The 20021-nt window shown below is 41.0% G+C and overlaps 1 protein-coding gene across 6 annotated transcripts in view; it reads left to right on the forward strand.

Moving 5' to 3' along the window:
- oxr1a (oxidation resistance 1a) overlaps positions 1–20021 on the forward strand; it is a 231306-nt gene that overhangs the window by 135969 nt on the left and 75316 nt on the right. The window contains exon 1 of one of the 6 annotated variants that reach the window (XM_034103506.2): positions 9368–9713. The exons of the other annotated variants lie outside the window; for them this stretch is intronic. Within the exon in view, the coding sequence (XP_033959397.1) occupies positions 9554–9713 (160 nt within the window). The 5' untranslated portion in view covers positions 9368–9553. Of the gene's footprint in view, positions 1–9367; positions 9714–20021 lie in introns of those variants that run through there. 6 annotated transcript variants of the gene reach the window in all.

Below are 20021 nucleotides of genomic sequence, written 5' to 3' on the forward strand. Positions count from 1 at the left end.
ACAATATGGCTCTGCTAAAAACACTCACTCTTACACGCACCAAAGTTATATTTATCTAATATTTAACTTCCTCCACCCCCGCATACAATCCCGTTTAGAAGCCCCTCTTCTCTAATTCAACAACGTTGGACCAAATAGACATTAAGAGAACGGAATTTACAATTAAAAGGCTGTTCAACGTGTGTTGCTAACTTGCTTCGGTATCCTAGCTTAATCTGTTATCTGTAAACGTTCCCTAAATCTACTAATTTAGGGATAATCCACTGACATCCTTTAATACACATGTTAATTTGAATCAGATGTACTGATAATATCCGCAATATAAATCTTTAAACTTCTTCTTACCTTTAAAAGTCCGTCACGAACGGTCTATTATGCTGCAACTCTACAGCTCTGCTAGCCTTGGCGCTAACTTCCGGGGAACGATTGAGAGGCTCCACGATCCGCCATTGCTGTAAAAAAGTGGTCCATTGGCGTGAACGGAGATGACGTAACTCTCAGTCTATATGGCGCTGGGTGGGGGGAGAGTCCTCTCCTGTCAGACTGATAACTACAGCTCAGGTGAGGTAAACGACTTTAGAGTGTTTAGATAGTTAGTTAACTTAGTCTAAGTTCTCTGTGGGTCTCAAACGGATTGGTCACCATTTATGTAAACACATATTTCCATTTGAAGGGGGAGTGATTAGTAAAATATGCATGCAATATGCAAAAAAAGTTAACTAGGTGAAAAAAGGTAGGATAAACTTTAAAAACTTGTTGAGAGCTAAAACTCAGGACTCCCTGGAAGAAGAGATCTTGTATCTCAATGGGACATTCCTGGATAAATAAAGGATAAATAAAAAACTAGTCTTTGCTGCTGCCTCAAAGAGGAGCAGGGGGGAGACGGGTGAGGCTGGTTCAGGAGCCCAGACACACTATGCCATACAAACTATAAATGAACCAAAAACAAATAAATAAACAAGTTTCAATGTTTTTTCATATTGGATATGGTATGTTATTGGTTATGGCAATGTTATTATGATTTTATGATTATTTAAATGTATACAGTTCTGTTTCATATGGGTGTAGTCTATTTATTTCCCCCTCAAAGTGCACCAGATTGATGCATTTAAGTCCAACATTTAAATAAAAAAAATAAAAAAAATCTTCCCGGGGGAGCATGCCCCCGGACCCCCCTAGAGGATTTGAGGTCCATCTCCGCTTAAAATATGTTCACATGGATAGGATCCTAAATAGATTTGCACTTTTTTTTTTAAATAGTAACCCATGTCCATATGTTTATTCTGGGGTAGTTTTAAAGTTTATGACTATCACTATGGGCAGCAACGCTGTAAATATTGACAAATAAATCCAGGAAAATGACACAAAAGAGTAGTGGCCTGGTTGGGTGTATAATTCCCGGCCTGATTTATTGTCCCAGTCCGGCCCTGTCAGACAGGCTGCGGGGCCTTCACATGCCACGTAGACAGGATGGACACATGTTGTCTGTCAAAGCATATATAGATTAATGTGCTGAATGTAAACAGGAAGGACCACTAACAGTTAAGGTAAGATGCTGTACAGGAAATGTAAATATTAAATAACTGAGAAGATGTTTGATAATAAGCATGGACAAATTACATTTTCAACACAAATAAATAAAATAAAATAACTGCAATATTATCCTGAGCATCAAAATATGCTGAAAACTGTTCATATGACACTAAGAGATACAGAACTGTAGCATGGTCGAGCTGTAGATTTTGCACTAACATCTGTAGCGGGAGAGGTGGGTCTATGGCTTCACAGTTATCAGGAAATGATCGTAGGGCGTACACACAGACCCGTTTGGCCCCCCAGAGTGTTCCGTTTGCAGATCTATCCACCTAGGGACCCGTTATCGTTTGCGGGGGCCGTTTCCGCGTTTCCGTTACGGCCTCGTATGAACGAACGGGCTATACGAAAGAGAAAAGTAGCGGATACAACCGTTTGCGTTCTCGTGTAAACAGCACCTTAGCAACACCAACGTCTCACACCTCGAATGATGCAATATGTCCCCGGCTCGTAATTTAAGCAACAAATGATTTATCTATTGCATCTCCTGGGGGGGAGAGATTAATTATCCAATTTAGCATACTTGTGGAACGCGCTATGTCAGGTGATAAATGCAGAGTGTCCAGGGAGCGGACAGTTTCACAGCAGATAGTGAGCGTGCATACCCTACAATCTTTGTCGGATTTAAGATGTCCATTTGGCTCCCATGCATAGTGCACTGCTGTATCGGTCCGCAGTGTGATTCTAAGCCTGTGAAGGCGAAGAGGCTTACAGCAATCTTTGTGTAGCTGAGTGATTCATGAGCAGTGATGGGCAAGTTACATCCAAAATGTATATATTACATGTTATTTATGAGAGGCATAATGATGAAATATATGTCTGAGTTTAAAAGAAAGCAATTAACTCCTTTTGGAAGAGTTCAGTGCAGATAATAAAGTGGACACTGACATGACATTGTTTATTTGCCTGACGACGCGTATGTCTCACAGCCTCTCTTTATGTAGCGCTGTCAGGTTTATTGTGGGCTCAACCTTCAGCGCAAGGCTGGGCTTTATTATTTTTAATAAATTGCCCTGTATGAAGAGCGCAATGGTGCATGTCTGATGCGTGTCCCTCCCTCTCCTCTTCCTCCCTCACCCTCTCTTTCTGTCTAACCCACGAATGTGTGGGAGAGAAACTCCCTCTGGTGTGAACTTTGGAGTTTTAGCCTTTGCCGACCATTTACATCCACACAAACCTATAACAGCCCATAGGAAAGGGAAAACTTAAAAGTATCCTGCTAGCAATCCCCAATTAGTTTTAATGCACTTGATTGTGTCTTTTGTAATAACTGTAAAAGATGACATGTAATCTTTCCCATTAAGTATGGTGATTACACAATCCCGTTACATGTAATCCGTTACTCCCATGTCTGTATGTGAATCAGTCATAAAGGAAGATGAGGAAGGTACGATGATTGAAGCAGAGAGCCCTGAGCTCAACAGATGGATGTGTTCTTCCTGCTAAGCCAGTGGTCATCAGTCGGGGGGGCCACCCAGCCTCTCGGGGTGGCCGGAGACAGCGCAGACTCCCACAGAGGATAGATGAGCGGGGGCAGTGGAAGTGTCGGTGAGCGATAGCCCGCTCCGACGCCACCGCTCATTGATCAGCACCAGCCGTCCTGTAGAACTGTCCAGAGAGAGGAGCCCAGGCAATAAGAGTTGAATTGTTTCGACGGAGGGTCAGTGTCACACTCTCCTCAGCCATCACCTCCTTATTTTCTGTCTATTGCTTAACAGGAAGCCATTTGGATGATATAAAGAGCCTCATTTCCACACTCTGACATCATGCACTTATTGAGTTTGCAGATTTATGGAAAGCTCATTTGGTTTTATTTTGTATTCACCTTACATAGTGCTCATATAGCACTGAGAGAGCCCCTTTGGTCACAAATCAAAGAAAAACTGTTGGCCGGGTTATCCTGAATAAGTTAAAAGGAAAAACCCAGATGCATAAAAGAGCACAATTGACTGTGACAAGCGGCTTATCTTCTAAAATTAGGACAGTGTCTCTGATGCGATTATGTTTTTGCTTGGTCCTATTTTTTCTCATGCAGGAAAATGTTGTGGTGGATGTGTTGGTGCAGCTGTGAAAAGTCCTTTAGGAAATCTAGAGACTACACTTCTAACATCCACTTGGTGTTACCTTCGATCAGTCAATGCTACTAGACAAACACATAAAACTTCTGCCCCGTACCTGTTTTTTCCACCTCAGGAACATTGCCAAGCTCAGGGGCTTTCTATCCAATGCAGAACTGGAGATGGCTATCCATGCCTTTATTTCATCCCGGCTTGATTATTGTAATGCTCTGTTCTCCTGCCTCAACAAAACATCAATAAACCGGTTACAACAGGTCCAAAATGCTGCAGCCAGATTGCTGACTCGGTCCAAAAAAACATGCCACATCACTCCGATTCTCTCTGCCCTGCACTGGCTCCCTGTCCATCTCAGAACCCAATTCAAAGTACTGGTCTTCACATATAGAGCTGTTCATGGCCAAGCCCCAGCCTACATCAATGACCTTATCCACCCGCACATCACAACCCGGGCCCTCATCTCAGAACCCAATTCAAAGTACTGGTCTTCACATATAGAGCTGTCCATGGCCAAGCCCCAGCCTACATCAATGACCTTATCCACCCGCACATCACAACCCGGGCCCTGAGGTCCTCTGAGCAAGGCCACCTAAGGGTGCCCCGAACCAGGCTAAAGACTAAGGGGGACCGTGCCTTTGAGGCGGTGGCCCCAAGGCTTTGGAACGAACTCCCCCAGATAATAAAAACCTCGACCTCAATAGAGATTTTTAAGGGGCAGTTAAAGACACACCTGTTTCGACAGGCCTTTGGGTCGTCGGAGGAGGTGAGTTAGTGGCTGTATTTTTTATTGGTGTTTTGTCGTATGTTTTATCCTATGTATTACCTGCTGCTGTTTTATGCCTTTTATTCTACATTTTATAGTTGTACTTTGAATTGTGTCCTGTGTACTGTACTGTAAAGCACTTTGTACATCCGTGTTGAGAAGGGTGCTATATAAATAAAGTTTTACTTACTTACTTACTTCCAGTCTTGAACCTTTGACACATATGCATGATCCTAAAGCATACAGTAGGAAGTATCTTGTTAGTAGCCGTTGGGATGTGATTGGCTGCCTTCAGAAATGATTAGATTAACCCTCCTCGCATTGTCTACAGCCGTGGCTTTATGATAACCCTTGATTTGGAAAACTTGCAAAAGATGTTTGAGCTTAGGAAAGGTTGCTGTGTAGCATTTCTTCAATATTTTTTGTAATTCTCACATTATCTTTTTGCTAATCTAGGGTTAGCTAGACATGAAAAACGGTTGCAGAAGCTCAGATATGTTTCCCACTGCTTGCAGTCTTTATGCTAAACTAGGCTAATCTCCATACTTTTAAGTTTACTTTCATCCTAACCTCAGAATATTGTATTTCACAATGTGTGATCACAGAAAGTGAGTGTATTTAACTAGCCATTTAGCAACAGAGCTCATAATTTATTTTCACAATTCATAGTCATTCTTTATCATTTCTTATTGCGTACTTATTGACTAATTTAGTTTAAGTATTTGTATTACCTGAACGCCTTGATAGGACTCCTTTGTTTACTTCAATAACATAATTATATCACTATGTAACACTTTCGCTTCTATTGGCTAGTGCTCCAACAATGTACATGATTTGCTAAGGGGCGGGAATTTTCTGACACATTCACTTTTAGCGGTTGACCAATGACAACATAGTCGGCCAGATAACAAATCAGAGCAGACTGGGCTCTGGTTTCAGACAGAGGGTGAAATAGGTGCTGCAGCACAGGCAGTATGAGAAAAATAAGGAGATGGTGAACATTAAAGCATGGAAACATGTCACAGTAGAGGCACAAAATATAAATATGAACCTGAAAATGATCATAATATGTCCTCATATTGCAACCACACGTTCTAAATAACCACAGTTTCCAGGATGAATAATTCATCAGAATCTTTTTCTGTTCACTACCTGAGAATCACAGATGAAGTTAATATTAATCTTGATATCACACAGTGACCAATGGGTCCTAAAACTGTTGGTATACTCCTTTTAACTGCTGTTCACATGAGCTGTAAGATGGGACATTCTGAAGGCTCAGACATGTACAGTGCTCATGTAAAATAAGGAGAAATGATAAACGACATCTGAGTGACAGCACCCAGACTTATGTAACCACAGTGTTGAGTAATGAAGCAGCCCTGCTCCTCCAGATGATCTGGTGAATCAGCTTGGCATTGTCACGCTCTTAACAGGCGCCACACAACATTTCCCTCTCATGAATATCTGGGTCCTGCTGGCGGAGTACAAAACATGTTCATTTGTTGTTGCGTTGACAGCTTTCGAGAGGCGAAGCTTCATTTCCCCAATGAGAAAGCCTTTCGAGAAGATGGAATTTTCTGACAAGGGCTGTTAAACACCTGTGATTGCCGCCATTGTCTGGATTCCTCCAGCAGCTAACGGTCTTTATTTTGCCGTTGTCTTGTTTACGCCTCTTGTACAAGCTGTGGGGATAATGGAGCAGAGCGCTTGTGAAACACAGCACAATGCATGCTGTATGTTGTGTATTTACACTCCAGAGATGCTCCAATCTCGAGCCATCTCTTTCGCCTTGCATATCTCAATGAGCCTTCCCAATTACCACACACTCAAAGGCTTATTTGTGTTTGCCAGCAGGTGCATTTGTGTCACATGAGTGAACTCCCTGCTGCATTTATGTCACAGTGATTTCTACTGTAGATGTGAAATGTCTGGATGAAAAAGAGCAGATTGTGTGAAAATGTATGTGTGCACATGCTAATACGACCACTGGTGTTCACACAGCTCTGATTACGTAACCTCACTTGTGTAGTCAGCCCATCCGTTGACAGCGGGGAAAGCGCCGGCTCCCCAGTGGCCCTCGTGTTTGTTGTTCTGTAATGAAAGCGTTCCTCTTCTCAGGATTAAGCTGCAGGCTACCTGGCCCTCAATGGGAATGTGCTGAGATTAACACTCGCGCTCAGACGATAGAAGACCCTCTCAGGGCTCTCGCTGGCAGCTGCTGACACCAGGAAGTTTTCATAGGAGTTATTGTATAACCAGACTTCACCACTTTAAAGCTATTAGACAGAATGATTCCCTCACAAGTACGTTACTGCGCTCTCGAGTGCTGATGTGAAAATGAAAAGAAAGAAAGTATGAAATATATGCACAGTAAGGTATACTGAACATGATTGTAAAACTGTAGAAGAGCCTAAAACCATAATTGATGCCAGTTTACTAATTGTCTTCAGTTTCCTTAATCAAATAATACAAACGATACACATACCATGCTATCTTAGATTATTATTATGCTAATTTTTCAGGTTTCATATTTGTATATTATCCCACTATACTGGTTCCATGCTTTAATGTTCAAAAAGCTCTTTATTTTTCTCATACTGCCTGTGCTGCAGCACCTCTTTTCACCCTCTGTCTGAAACCAGAGCCCAGTCTGCTCTGATTGGTTAGCTGGCCGGCTCTTTTGTGATTGGTCAACTGCATAGAGATGTCCTGATATTTCAGAGACTAAGCAATACATTAAATACATTTTAAATAAAAAATAAGACAAAATTAAGGATTTTGGCAACAATTGTTCATTGGGGGCAGTCTGAGACCTGTCTAAATATACTGTTCTGGTGCCAAGTGTACCAGCAGGGCCCGCTGTAAGGTCAGAGAGGGCCACATAAAGGGTTTCAGACCGCGGAGTCTACACATGTGCAGCCTCGAAATTTCCCGCTACGAAGTACGCCAGCCCCGGTAGAATTCCAAGTATGCTGGACATTGGAACAGTCCTTCGGCGGGACTCGATGACATAGTATGCTTGAAATAGTGGCTTCCTCGACATTAGAAACACCCACAGTCCCCTGACTGCAAATCTGTCTAGGGAAACCCTCATCAGAGTCAGGGATGCTGAAAGTAAACTGATTTGAAATGTGTGTTTTGATTATTTCATTTAGTTACATTAGAATATTTCGACAGTTTTCTGCAGGCTATGTAAGATTAGGTTTCAATTTAAATGTTTTTCTTCCCAAATTATTTTACTTTCAGTGTTTCTCTACAGAAATCCAGCCAAGCTGAAGTGTACAGTGACAGGTTGACTGATGGAAAATGTATCCCCATCACCCATAAATAATCATTCAAGCATTAGGAAAAATTCCAAACATTTACTGATTTCTGATTCTCATAATGTGAGGAGGATTTGCTGATTTTCTTTGGAATTTGGACTGTTGCTTTTTTACGGTTATTTTTTTGCAGATTAATTTACCGCCTATTTTTCTACTAATCACATTTTTTTTACACAGCCTTACTTAATTGCAATATTTAGTCCGTCTATTATATTAGGTTTTTATTGTTTATTTTGTACTCTTTGCTTCTTTGTTTATTTTGTCTTGCTCTTGACATCTTCTCTGCTGTAACACTGCAAATGTCCCTTTTCTGGGACTTATAAAGTAATATCTTATCCTAACAAGACAAATGTATAATTATACTAATTTAAATATCTTCATTTAATTTGGAAAGGATTTTATCTTGAAATCAGTTGTATTGTATTCTGATTGCTGCTGCTCTTTACCTGCACTTTGATGAAGGATGCTAAAGCATGCACTACCAGATGTCACCAGCAGATAGAGCACATTCAGTATTGAATAAGGCCCCGGTTGTATGAGCTCAAATATAACAGCCGTTTCCTCCTTAGTCCTCCTACCATAGATCCCAGAAAAGTAGACAGGTACTCCTCTGTCAGATTGGAATAAACATTTCTCGCTTTACCTTTTCTCCTGTAAAGGACCATTTAAATCAGCGCGAAAACTCCTCTAGTTTATATAAAGAATTACTGGATTCATTTACACTCCTATCTCACTACTGCTGTGCCCTTAGATGAATAATGCATTACAATCCTTTCTGTTCACTACCTGAGTCCGCTTCCCAATTATTACAACCTGTTCTGGTCTATCAGTTTCTCCCTTTTCCAAATTCCTTTACAAGCCTCAAATGCCATCTCCTTCCATAACTGTCACTAGAGGAGCAGCCACTTATGTCACAGGTCTCTAAGTTCTCACTATGCCCCCTTATTCGGGCACAGAAGTGTACTTTGGCTCAGAATGTGAAAGTCTCAATTTATTAGAATATTATTATGGTGGGAGGCAGAGGGATGTCATTCTCTTGGGTGCTGTAAAGCCACTTGAGCTATAACAATAGCAACAGTCTGGAAATTGGGCTGGGCTGGGTTGGGGCGAGCTAGGTTGCATTCTTAAACAGATAGGCTATAACGTTTTTGTATTTTTATGATAACTTTTGAATTATAATCTGAACTGAATCTGCAACTAATCAATGTATTTAAAATAAAATATAGGCCTAGAAAACTAGTTGTAGCCTTTAATAGTATGCAGAGCTTGACCCAACGTAACATAATTAGTCATTTTTATTAATAAACATAAAATACAAAAGTAAAACCTAATTTCCTTATTGACTTGTTGTCTTCCAAATCCCCTAACAAATGTATTTGAAGCTTCTATTTTAGAAATAAATATTCTCTCATGGCCAGTTTCTTATGGGATTCATTCTCTTTTTTATATATGAAAACTTCTGCAAAATTATCAGCAGTGGTAGTTTCAATAATGTGTTTTACGCTAAACAGAAGTATTCTCACCTTTGGATTCCCAGGTTTATTTCAAATATAGTAGGCTACCCTATTTGACATGACGTTGCACCGCTTGACTCCACTAGGGGCAAAAAGCTTTGCCTATGGGCTTGTTCGTATAGTTCCTGTTTTGGAATGTATATAGTGATTGAGGCTTTTCACACCACCAGTTTGTGCCTGTGACAACAGTGCGTTTGACAACAATGACAGCGGGATTTTTGTAACACTTTGCAGGGTTGTTGTTAGCTAACCTTGCTAAGTTCTAACAGTAGCATTAGCAGCATGGACTACTTATATTATTTTACGGGCAGCGGGCCTGTCAGAGTTGTCAGGGACGCAATATCTCAGAGGCTGTGGCCCGGACCCGGACAGGAGACGGTCTTAATTCCACAGCATCATGCTAGGACAACACACGACCGTAACACCGAGCACTTCAAAACAGGTTAGTCGAACATTCAACTCTGTTGGCCGGTTTAGAGACTACCGGAGACGTCGCAAACTTTCCAGAGAAGTCAACGCATGATTCCCTGCAGAGCGTAGTGCCAAACTCGATTTAAAAATCCTCCAGTTTAACGTGTCCTTGTCTCTTAAAGACGTTTCTTATGTCGTATAACTTATCTTAAGGTGTATATATAAACAGCACGTGTCGCCCATAAATTCGGCAACTTTTAATCCATTAGTTGTTGCTTATTCCAATATATTTTCAACTTTTAGTGCAGTCAGTTCCGCAATCCTGTCACCCAAACACGCTGCTGGGTTCATTGCCTTTGACCAAAGTTGAGCTGTTTAAATATAGGTTTATTTTAACGAATAAGATGATATATGACCCCATACAAGTTGTTAACATTAAATGGCTAGACCTTTTTTATGAAGTTTGCAACTGAAACACATCACTCGTTATTTACAACTGTCTTATACCATGACAGTTTGTGTGACATTCCCATACTGCATGCATGTAAATTGGAACAGTGACTGAAAGAAAAAAGCTGTTCTTATACTTTTTATTGTTTAAACAAGAGCTCAAAGCTGAGGGAAATCATGTGAAACACCTGACCATTGTTAACCACAATTGTTCATTAAGCAAGAGCTCAGAGCTGAGGGGAATCATGTGAAACACTTTTGTCCGTCCCCCAATTTCACAGTGCATTGCTTTAAACTTAAAGAGCAACTTGCAGGTTTTTTTCTTTACTACATTTATGCTTAACCTTGCCTGAAAATTACAATTAAAAATGTTAATGCAGGATTTGATATGTTTTACAAGACATAAGGGCAGGAATTCAGAGGAAAAGGAGCCGTTTTGAGCTCTGCTACTAAAAACTGCTTTTTTTAACGTCAAACGCATCATATTACGTCACATGGGGGAGCAACTTTCTCGGACTCGTTCTCTGCCCAATCCGCGGTAGTAGTTTGTAGTGTTTGTGATTTAGTGAGCTGGTATTTTTTCGGTAATTTTACATTGCATTTCACCATTTGTAATCATGGTGAGCTTGTGTTTGTGCAGGTTGCACAAACTCGAGCCTGTCAGGACATCGTGTCCACAGTTTCCCTCACGGTAAAAGGACCGGAGCTAGCGTTCGTTCCTGGGTGCGTTGTGCATCCACCTCCCTGCAGCACATACTCTCCACAGCTTTATCAGAAAACCGTATTACATCTAGTGATGGGCATTTAGATTCCCTTCGGGGACACAAATCTTTTGATTCAGTTCACTTTAAAAATTCGTTCACTGATTCGTTCACTGATTCGTTCACCGGTTCGCGAACGACTTCTGGTGATTTGCACATTCGCGAACGATTCGTCTTTGTACTTAATTAGTTCAGTGAGTCTTCACTACTGCCGAAGTCCATATAAGAAGTTTTCTGGCGAAAAATGTATGATATTAAAACACATTTTACACCTCACCTTGTTGCCCCATAAATTATGCTCTGGGAATAGGCTACACATTATTTAAGAAATATAATTGGCCATTGATAAATCTCATAAATGTGTGCCTGACTATACGATGTATTACAGCAGGCTAGCACGTTATACTTTCAAACCCATGCATGTACTATGTGACCTAACTTAAATCCCAAAGCATTAAACTCCATTTGGCCGAGTTCAAAGTGAATACAAAAAAATATCCTCTACATCGGTGACGATTTATTCATATTCTATGTACCCATCTATGTTTACCTTTAGCTAGCGGCTAAGCTAGTGGGACGCTACGGAGCCCAGCTATCCGCCCTCTAACGGCCCGTCCACACAGCGGCGTGCGTTGACGCTTCCCCATTCACTTTGAATGGGGTGACGTCACTTTTAGCCGAAATGCATCGTGGGAAGCGACGTGGAGCGTAGCTGGCGTGGCTCGCTGCAAAAGTTGAGCAATGTTCAACTTTTGACGCCTCGGCAGAGGCGTCAGCCAATCGAATCATACGCCAGTACAAGCTCTAGCCAATCAAACCGCTTCTTGTGTGTCAGGGGCGGGAGATTCATGTGATTGGTTGTTGGTCGAGTTTCAGACACGCCCGCCGGCAAGCGTCAGCGCACGCCGCTGTGTGGACGGGCCGTGAAGCTTTTAGGGCCGTCAGGGGGAGGAGAATGTCCAGCTAACGCTGTGTGTGTGTGTGTGTTTCACATTATCGGGACGCTATGGAGCTCAGGTGCTCCCCGACGGGGAGGAGAATACAACGCTGTGTGTATTTATCGCTAAGCTAGCTGGACGCTACGGAGCCCAGCTATCTGCCCTCTGAAGCTTTTAGGGCCGTCAGGGGGAGGAGAATACATTGCTGTGTATTTATCGCTAAGCTAACGGGTAAGCTAACTGGACGCTACGGTACAGGTATCCGTCCTCTGAGGCATTTATGGCGGACAGGTTGAGGAGGATGTCCCGCTCCTCTGTGTGTAACGGAGCTCAGATGAGAGGGCTCTGATTACAGTTTTAATCCTCTGTCAAACTGCATGTTTTCTGCTATATTTGATGAGAGATAAAATGATTTTCTGCCACAGGAGTTTGAGAGTGTATAACTGAAAGTACACAGTAACATAACTTCATAGTAGCCTACTTGTGGTAGAAGTCCAACTAGTACTGAGTCCAACAGTAAAGTACTTCACTGTATTTGTGGTAGTCGTCTAACTGAGTCCAACTCTGTGTAGATGGAACATCCAGTATTTCGGAGGGGCCCTAACGGGACCCTCCTCTTGAAAGAAAGGGATATAAGATAAAAGAACTGTAGGAAACAGTTCTGAACTGTTTCCGCCAGTTCTTTAAGTTCGTCGTTCGCGAACAGCTTCTCTTTAGCTTTTGGCGGAAGGCGGCGACTCAAACAAATGAATCGTTTTGTCGGAGGAATCAGTTCATCTCGTTCACTTCAAAGAAAAAAAGCACCTAAACGACAACATGCAGAGCTACGTGAAGAGCAGGTAGACCAACTAGAAAAGTACCACCATTAGAGAAATTATGACAGTAGCCACAGGTGCGAAAGCTCTAGAGCTACTGTAAGCCGAATCTCGGGGACCGGAGAAAGTGGAGCAATATTCTCACCACGCCAAGCAACAGCCTAGGACAACCTCAACAAGTAACCACGTAAACCATGCTACTGATGCTGGACAGTTTTTCAGTGGGTGCACAATAAACGGCAACAAACAAATGAATGTAAATAAATAGCCAAATAATGGATCAACGCTCTCTGTCTAATATGTTCGCTAGCAGTTAGTGTTGTTGCATAGCAACCACCTCGCACTATGTTTCGTGCAGAAGGCAACGGAGGGACTATTTTATTTTAAACATCATTATTTACTAATAAAAACTATTTAAATTAGAGTGTATTTTTTTTTCATATTGCCACACTTGTTAACCGTTTTATAAAAGCAATAGCTCACTTCAGGCTGTGATATATGCTCATCACAGCTAAGGGGGAACCACGCCCCTTAGCTGTGATATAATGAGCATATTCCACAGCCTGTCGTGAGCTATTGCTTAAATATATATATGTAAAGAACCATGTGTACAAACAATATAACTGATTCTCTTCTGTTGAACATGTTGGATTGTGTATTGTCCGAGTCAGGGTCCTTTTTATTTTACTGTAACTTTGGAAGGTGTGTTACCAATGCTTACTGTTTATTTGATACCAATTTGGTAATGCAATTAATAAAAACAAGGTTTGGGTTCGTTCTTCAGATGACTGACGTTAACGTGTAAGCTCAATAATGAACTCCAGCTCAACCAACCATATTGTAATATCTAAGTAATCATCTTGAAATATGACATTAATTGTAATATACATCTTATTGTGAGGTTGATTTCACATACACTACTTCGATATTAGCTTGTCTACATACTTGAGCATAGCCAATTTAAATTATCCTTAGCGATGCATACAGTTCCAACCTACATAATAAAATATCTCTAAGTTACAAGGATGACCTTATTTTATCAACCTCAAACAGAAGCCGTTTGTTCTACAGTATTATCCCACTTAACGCTTAACACTTGTCTATTTCGTTTTAACTTTTACATATACAGTCTATGGTTTTAACTTGGAGGCTACGATTAGCATCGTTAGCACCAATGTAGCTACCACTACCTTACACGCTAACCCAAGCCTTGACATTCATTGAAGCTGATTAAAATCATTAACACATAAATAAGTACTCGATTTTCACTTACCGCAAAACCGCATGCATGCACCGTCTGTTTCAACCGCAGAGCGAGTCACAATAGTCCGATATATATATATAAGCATGAAGAACAAACAAACACGGCCGGCTTCAAATTGTGTTCCCTGGATGAACTGACCAGGCAGAGTGCCTGTAGCTTCACGGAGCACCTAGCAGAGAGACAAGAAGCTAACAGCAGCAGTCACTTTACAGAGCTGTCACTCAATGTGACCACGCCCTAATTTATGCAAACACTTTAAGACCTAATATAAATAAAAGGGTTGTGTTAGAAAAAAATTCACTCACAGATCCATAATCATGAAGGTGGAATCTAACTATATTCATAATAATATCTATTGCATCCATGGGTAGAAACATGTTTTTTTATGCTGTAAAGTTGGGCATTTTAACATGGGGGTCTATGGAAATTGCTCCTTTCTGCAGTCAGTCCCTATCGGCCAATATATGAACTGCAGTGTGTGGCACTTCCGTATTGGCGTCCCGGCTCTTCCCCAGAGTTTGCCGCTTGGTCAAAACTAGCATTGTGATCCATGTTTATTCATACGTTAGACCGGCCGCTCTCCCCCATGTTACGTCACACGCGGGAGGTCACGTGCGGAGGCTTTTTTATGCGGAAGTGAAAATGTCTTATTAAAACGACGCCAGATGTCACTGTAGTGTATATTTCTGTATATTTTTTTGAAAATCTAGTGTATTCATCATTTTCCTACACACCTGCAAGTTGCTCTTTAAGATACTGTAAATTTCAAAGATGTTTATTAGGCTGTATGAAAAACGTACGTGCTGGTGCACATGCAAAGTAAGACTTCCTGGACAGTGTATCATAGGACTGAGGGTTGCCTCCCTGCCTGATGTCCTTCTTCTTAATGGTTGTTAACTCAACAAATGAGCTAAGTTCATGTCCCCTGTGGTTGCACTCTGCTTGTCCACTTTTGTTGAGAGGACACACTACCTGTAACAACTGAGGCATCCCAAATATCTGCAGACAGTGCATGCTCAACGCATCCAGTCAGTGAGTGAACAAGCATGTCATCAAGGCTTTTCACATCGGGGAGTATCTCCATGTAAACGAAGATTGGTTCCCCCCCTCTCTTTCTGCTTTGGCTCCCGCACTTCATTTGTTATGAAACCCATCAGTGTCTCCTCTGACTTTGAATTAAAAGCTGAGACATGTAGCGCTATTGAAATGAAAAGCAGAAACCCGCCTGAACTCTCAACCTTTTCGTGGAAATATCACACAGAAGGTTTTGTGCTCTAAGTTGGCAATAATGGCTTGTTCTGAAAACAGAAAGTTTGCTTTGCTTTTGTGTACAGGGGGGTTGCAGCTCACGCAGAGTCATGGGGCCGCAGAGCTCGGTGGCAGCAGGTTAATTGTTGGATCTAATTAGGACAAAGATTAATCAGATGCATGCTCTGCTTCTCTTGATACGCCACGGATGGCAGTCGGGTTCATTAGCAGTCACTGTGCCTCTCTTCCAGCAGCAGAGTGGACGGCGGCTCGTGTCTGCGGGCTGCTGCCCTGCCCGGGGGGACACAGTGAGACTAACTAGACGTGGAGGCAGGTAGTGGGAGTGGGGTAGAGGATGGTAGAGGCGAGGGTGGAAATGGTGGTAGTGAATGAAGCATTGAACACTGATAGGACAGAGTAAAGGCCGGGGCTGCAGATGCTGTGTGAGGAATGGGACAGCACATCACATGGGGCAGAAGCAGGAAGTGTGAGGCTCATCTGAAGTTGAATAATACTCAGGCTTTGTTGCTCACTTTCTTTCTTTCGGTAATGTATCTGCAAAAGAAAAACAAAGAGACCGTTCACTGGGGCTTGTGATCTCCCCCAATACAGATACCAAGTCTTGCTGTTGAGTCCTTGCAGATAAGCCTGCAGGAGTTTGTGGGACAGCCTTTGCAGGCTTATCTGCGAGGACTCAACAGCAAGACTTAAGGTATCTAGAAAACTCAAATTGCCTCACCTGCAGTCATTGAAACGCATGTTTACAACTGTCTCAGCTCTTCTCTGCGTCTTGTTTTGCAGGCCATAAACACATATGTGATGAGGACTGAATGTGATATTGATATGAGAAAACACAATAGACGCAGTGCACTTTAATATCATCTTCTCTCTTTTTTTTTTGTTGAAACAAATCTTTTAACTTAATATACTGTATAAAGAACTCAAATCTGCTAAGTCACAAGTCTTTGCAAGTGTCTTGAGCAATGTTATAGATCAGATTGTTCAGTTGCTCTACAGCAGGGGTGCCCAACCAACCAGTCGATCGCGATCGACCGGTCGATCGAGGGGAGATTCCCAGTCGATCACGAGATGTGTTTAAAAATAGACCCACAATATTCCCAGGCCCAACAACAAGAGCAAGGCTGCTAGCATCTTATCGTGTCATGAAGTCTTTCAAAGACGGCGAAGTTGTGAAAGAAGCTTTCCTGGAGGCTGCCGACGCGCTTTTTGGGGACAGTAAAAATAACTAGCATTTCAACAGGTTTTTCATATAATAAAAACTCAAGTTAGATACCGTTATTAATCAGCTGTAAGTTTTAGTTTGAACTTATTCATTATAATTATTGTACAAAATGGTATAAGAATGCAAACTTAAATTGATTAGTCTATCATCAATTCAGGTTAAGAAATTAGTGTTGCTTGCATCCTATTTTAAAGGCATTTCTTTTTATACTCTAATAAAATGCAACAAAAAATGGTTTGATTCTATTATTATTTTCTTTTTTATTGCACTGTTGCAGCAGATTCCTGTGTAGCTTCAGATCTGAGTTGTCTTATTAGTAAGCCTAATTTATACTTTTGTAGCAACACTATTTTTATATAATGGCAAAGAAAGGGTTCAGTGTCTTTTCTTTTTTCCTTTGTCATATGTGGCAGCACTGTTCAATGTTTCTTGAAAACATTACCCACTGTAGTGTGACGTGTGAATAAACTCCAACTCTGTATCAACAACACTGTTGTGTAACTTCAGTTAAATACTTGTATGTGTGTAGATTAGAAAGAGGTAAGATAAAGGATCTGCAGTATTTTATGAAGTATTAATTGTACAAAGGTCAGTTTTATACAAGTAGAATTATGGATTTACCTGGTAGTAGGCTGTCAGTAATGGCTACGCCTCTCTATTTGGACTGGTAGATCTCGGCAGACTGGCAACTTTAAAAGTAGCTCGTTCAAAAAAGGTTGGGCACCCCTGACTTAGACAGAGAGAGGGAGGGGCATGATCGAGTTTTGTCCCACATGGCTCAAAACAACTCAATAGGCACACACTGTAGACACTAATTAGAAGAACACAGACTAAAACAGCAATGTACAGACGAATCAGATGATTAAACATGATCTTAAAATATATTTTATATATATTTTTCTTGTTGTTGTTGTAATCATTATTTATAATACTTTCTGCTGACACTAGGTGGGGCTTAGCCTAATGACCAGTCGCCACAGGGTATGGCTAGAGTTCTGTGCTAACGGCCTTAATATTTTTTTTCCCGTCGCTAATTCAGAGGCTCAGCGTTAGCTTTTGAGGTTTAAAATAAATAAAAAAGATCAGTTAGCTGAGTTTCTTCCCGTTATATAGATATGAAACATTCATAGTTTATTAATTCTTAAGAAGCCCTCAGACCATTTTGCTTGCAGATGTTGTGATTTCGGCCCCTTCGGCGGGTCCGTAGGGCTTAAGAGGTTATAACCGGCCTGCAAGTGAAACAGAAAACCAAATCTGAATCGCTTGTCTTCTTGTCTTACTTGTGTGTGGGTTGGTAGGCACTTCATATAGCAAACAAAAGCAATGTAAAAGTGCTTTTTCTTTTCTTTAGATGTATTCTTTAAGCTTCCGTCTCAGGTAGTGGTATTCCATCAAGTGCAAGTTACATTTTGAATAAGTAAATCTTAGAAGACACAGAAAATATACTCCACAGAAATAATACAAGTTTATTTTTGTGTCCAAAACCCAAACAGGTTATTTTTTTTATCCTGAAAACACAAACAGTGATTTGATTGAAATGATTAAGCTATAATCTCTGTGCAAACAACAGACAGACAGCTTCATGGGAGTTGTTTGCTAATTTTCTACGCTAACCTGTTTTACATTGCAGAGATAACTTTTTACTGCTTTCATTACATAAGGAGGTATTCGCCACTTTTGTTTTGGTAAGAAAAGTAAGTAAAAGAGTCGGACTTAAACGTTGTACGGGTCCAGAATCTGCTTGTGGTTTTAAAGGGGCCAAATTATGCTCAGTAAAAATAACAGTAGCATTTCAACAGGTTTTTGATATAATAAAAACTCAAGTTAGATACCGTTATTAATCAGCTGTAAGTTTTAATTTGTTTGAACTTATTCATTATAATTATTGTACAAAATGGTATAAGAATGCAAACTTAAATTGATTAGTCTATTATCAATTCAGGTTAAGAAACTAGTGTTGCTTGCATCCTATTTTTAAAAGGCATTTATTTTTATACTCTACTAAAATGCAACAAAAAAAGGGTTTGATTCTATTAATTTTGTCTTTTTTATTGCACGTTGGCAGCAGATTCCTGTGTAGCTTCATATCGGAGTTGTCTTATTAGTAAGCCTCATTTATACTTTTGTAGCAACACTATTTGTATATAATGGCAAAGAAAGGATTCAGAATCTTTTCTTTTTTCCCTGTGTCATGTGGCAGCACTGTTCAATGTTTCTTGAAAACATTACCCACTGTAGTATGTGACGTGTGAATAAACTCCAACTCTGTATCAACAACACTGTTGTGTAACTTCAGTTAAATACTTGTATGTGTGTAGATTAGAAAGAGGAAAGATAAAGGATCTGCAGTATTTTATGAAGTATTAATTGTACAAAGGTCAGTTTTATACAAGTAGAAGTGTGTATTTACCTGGTAGTAGGCTGTCAGTAATGGCTACGCCTCTCTATTTGGACTGGTAGATCTCGGCAGACTGGCAACTTTAAAAGTAGCTCTCGGTTCATAAAAGGTTGGGCACCCCTTCTCTACAGTGATTCCAAAATGTCTGGCTAGTGATTTTTTTCTTTTAAGGCCAAATCCACGTTTTAACCCACTATCATGTATGTATGGGCTATGCCAAAAATGTTTACTTTTTAGAGACTTGGAGAGATGCAAAACTCTTCTTTCTGGTTCTGAAACATTGTATTTGTACAAAAAGTATTGTATGCTTTCATATTCTGAATCTAGGAGTTAATTCACTGTGTATGCTATTGAACTAGACAACAAGAAGTCATTGTAATGTAATTCACAAATTTGTTTCATTAGCTTAATTCTGGACATACTGTTACAGGGAAATGGCCATAATATCACATAAACAGATTGTGTGCCAAGTGTACAGTGCAATAGCAGGTTTGTCCTCCTGACATTGATCTCCTCTCTGCATTTCTAAGCTCTCTCTATCCCCCTGGGTGTTCACTTATTTGTCACTGCTCACGTTAGCCCCAAGGATGACACCAGGATGATTCAGAAAGTGCAATCCGCTGATGCTCTCAGCTCTCTAATAATAGGTGATTTTTAATAACTGTAATTTCCAATAAGTCCTTGAGCAAATTGTATCAGTTTGTCTCTTGCCCTGCATGCTATTATGAGACCCTCCTGGGATCTGTTATGGCTCTGTCAAGAGAGCTAAGTGGCTGGAGTCCCATGGGGAGCACCGCACCACAGCAATGTTCTTTGAGAAATGTGTTCAGAGCTCACAATTTTATTTAATTTTGATATACTTTATTAATCCCCGTGGGGAAATAGTTTCTCTGCATTTGACCCATCCTGTGTTAGGAGCAGTGTGCTGCCATTTTGAACGGCGCCCGGGGAGCAGTGTAGGGAACGGTGCCGTGCCTTGCCTTGCTCAGGGACACCTCGGTAGCACTTGGTCTTGCCGGGACTTGAACTGGTGACCTTCCAGTTGCCAAGTCCCTGTCGACTTTGCCACCACCGCCCTGATGACCCCCTGACTGGGACCTAAACTGGAGTTTCTCAAGGGTAGCTTGAATTTGGGTATATCGCTTGGTTGTAGTTTTTGTCTTTTTAATCTGATGAACTTTGGTCAGGGTGTCTCTTTTTATCTTGACATGGAAAGCAGTTA

Source organism: Pseudochaenichthys georgianus, chromosome 16 (assembly GCF_902827115.2).
Source record: "Pseudochaenichthys georgianus chromosome 16, fPseGeo1.2, whole genome shotgun sequence".
Lineage (NCBI taxonomy): Eukaryota > Metazoa > Chordata > Actinopteri > Perciformes > Channichthyidae > Pseudochaenichthys > Pseudochaenichthys georgianus.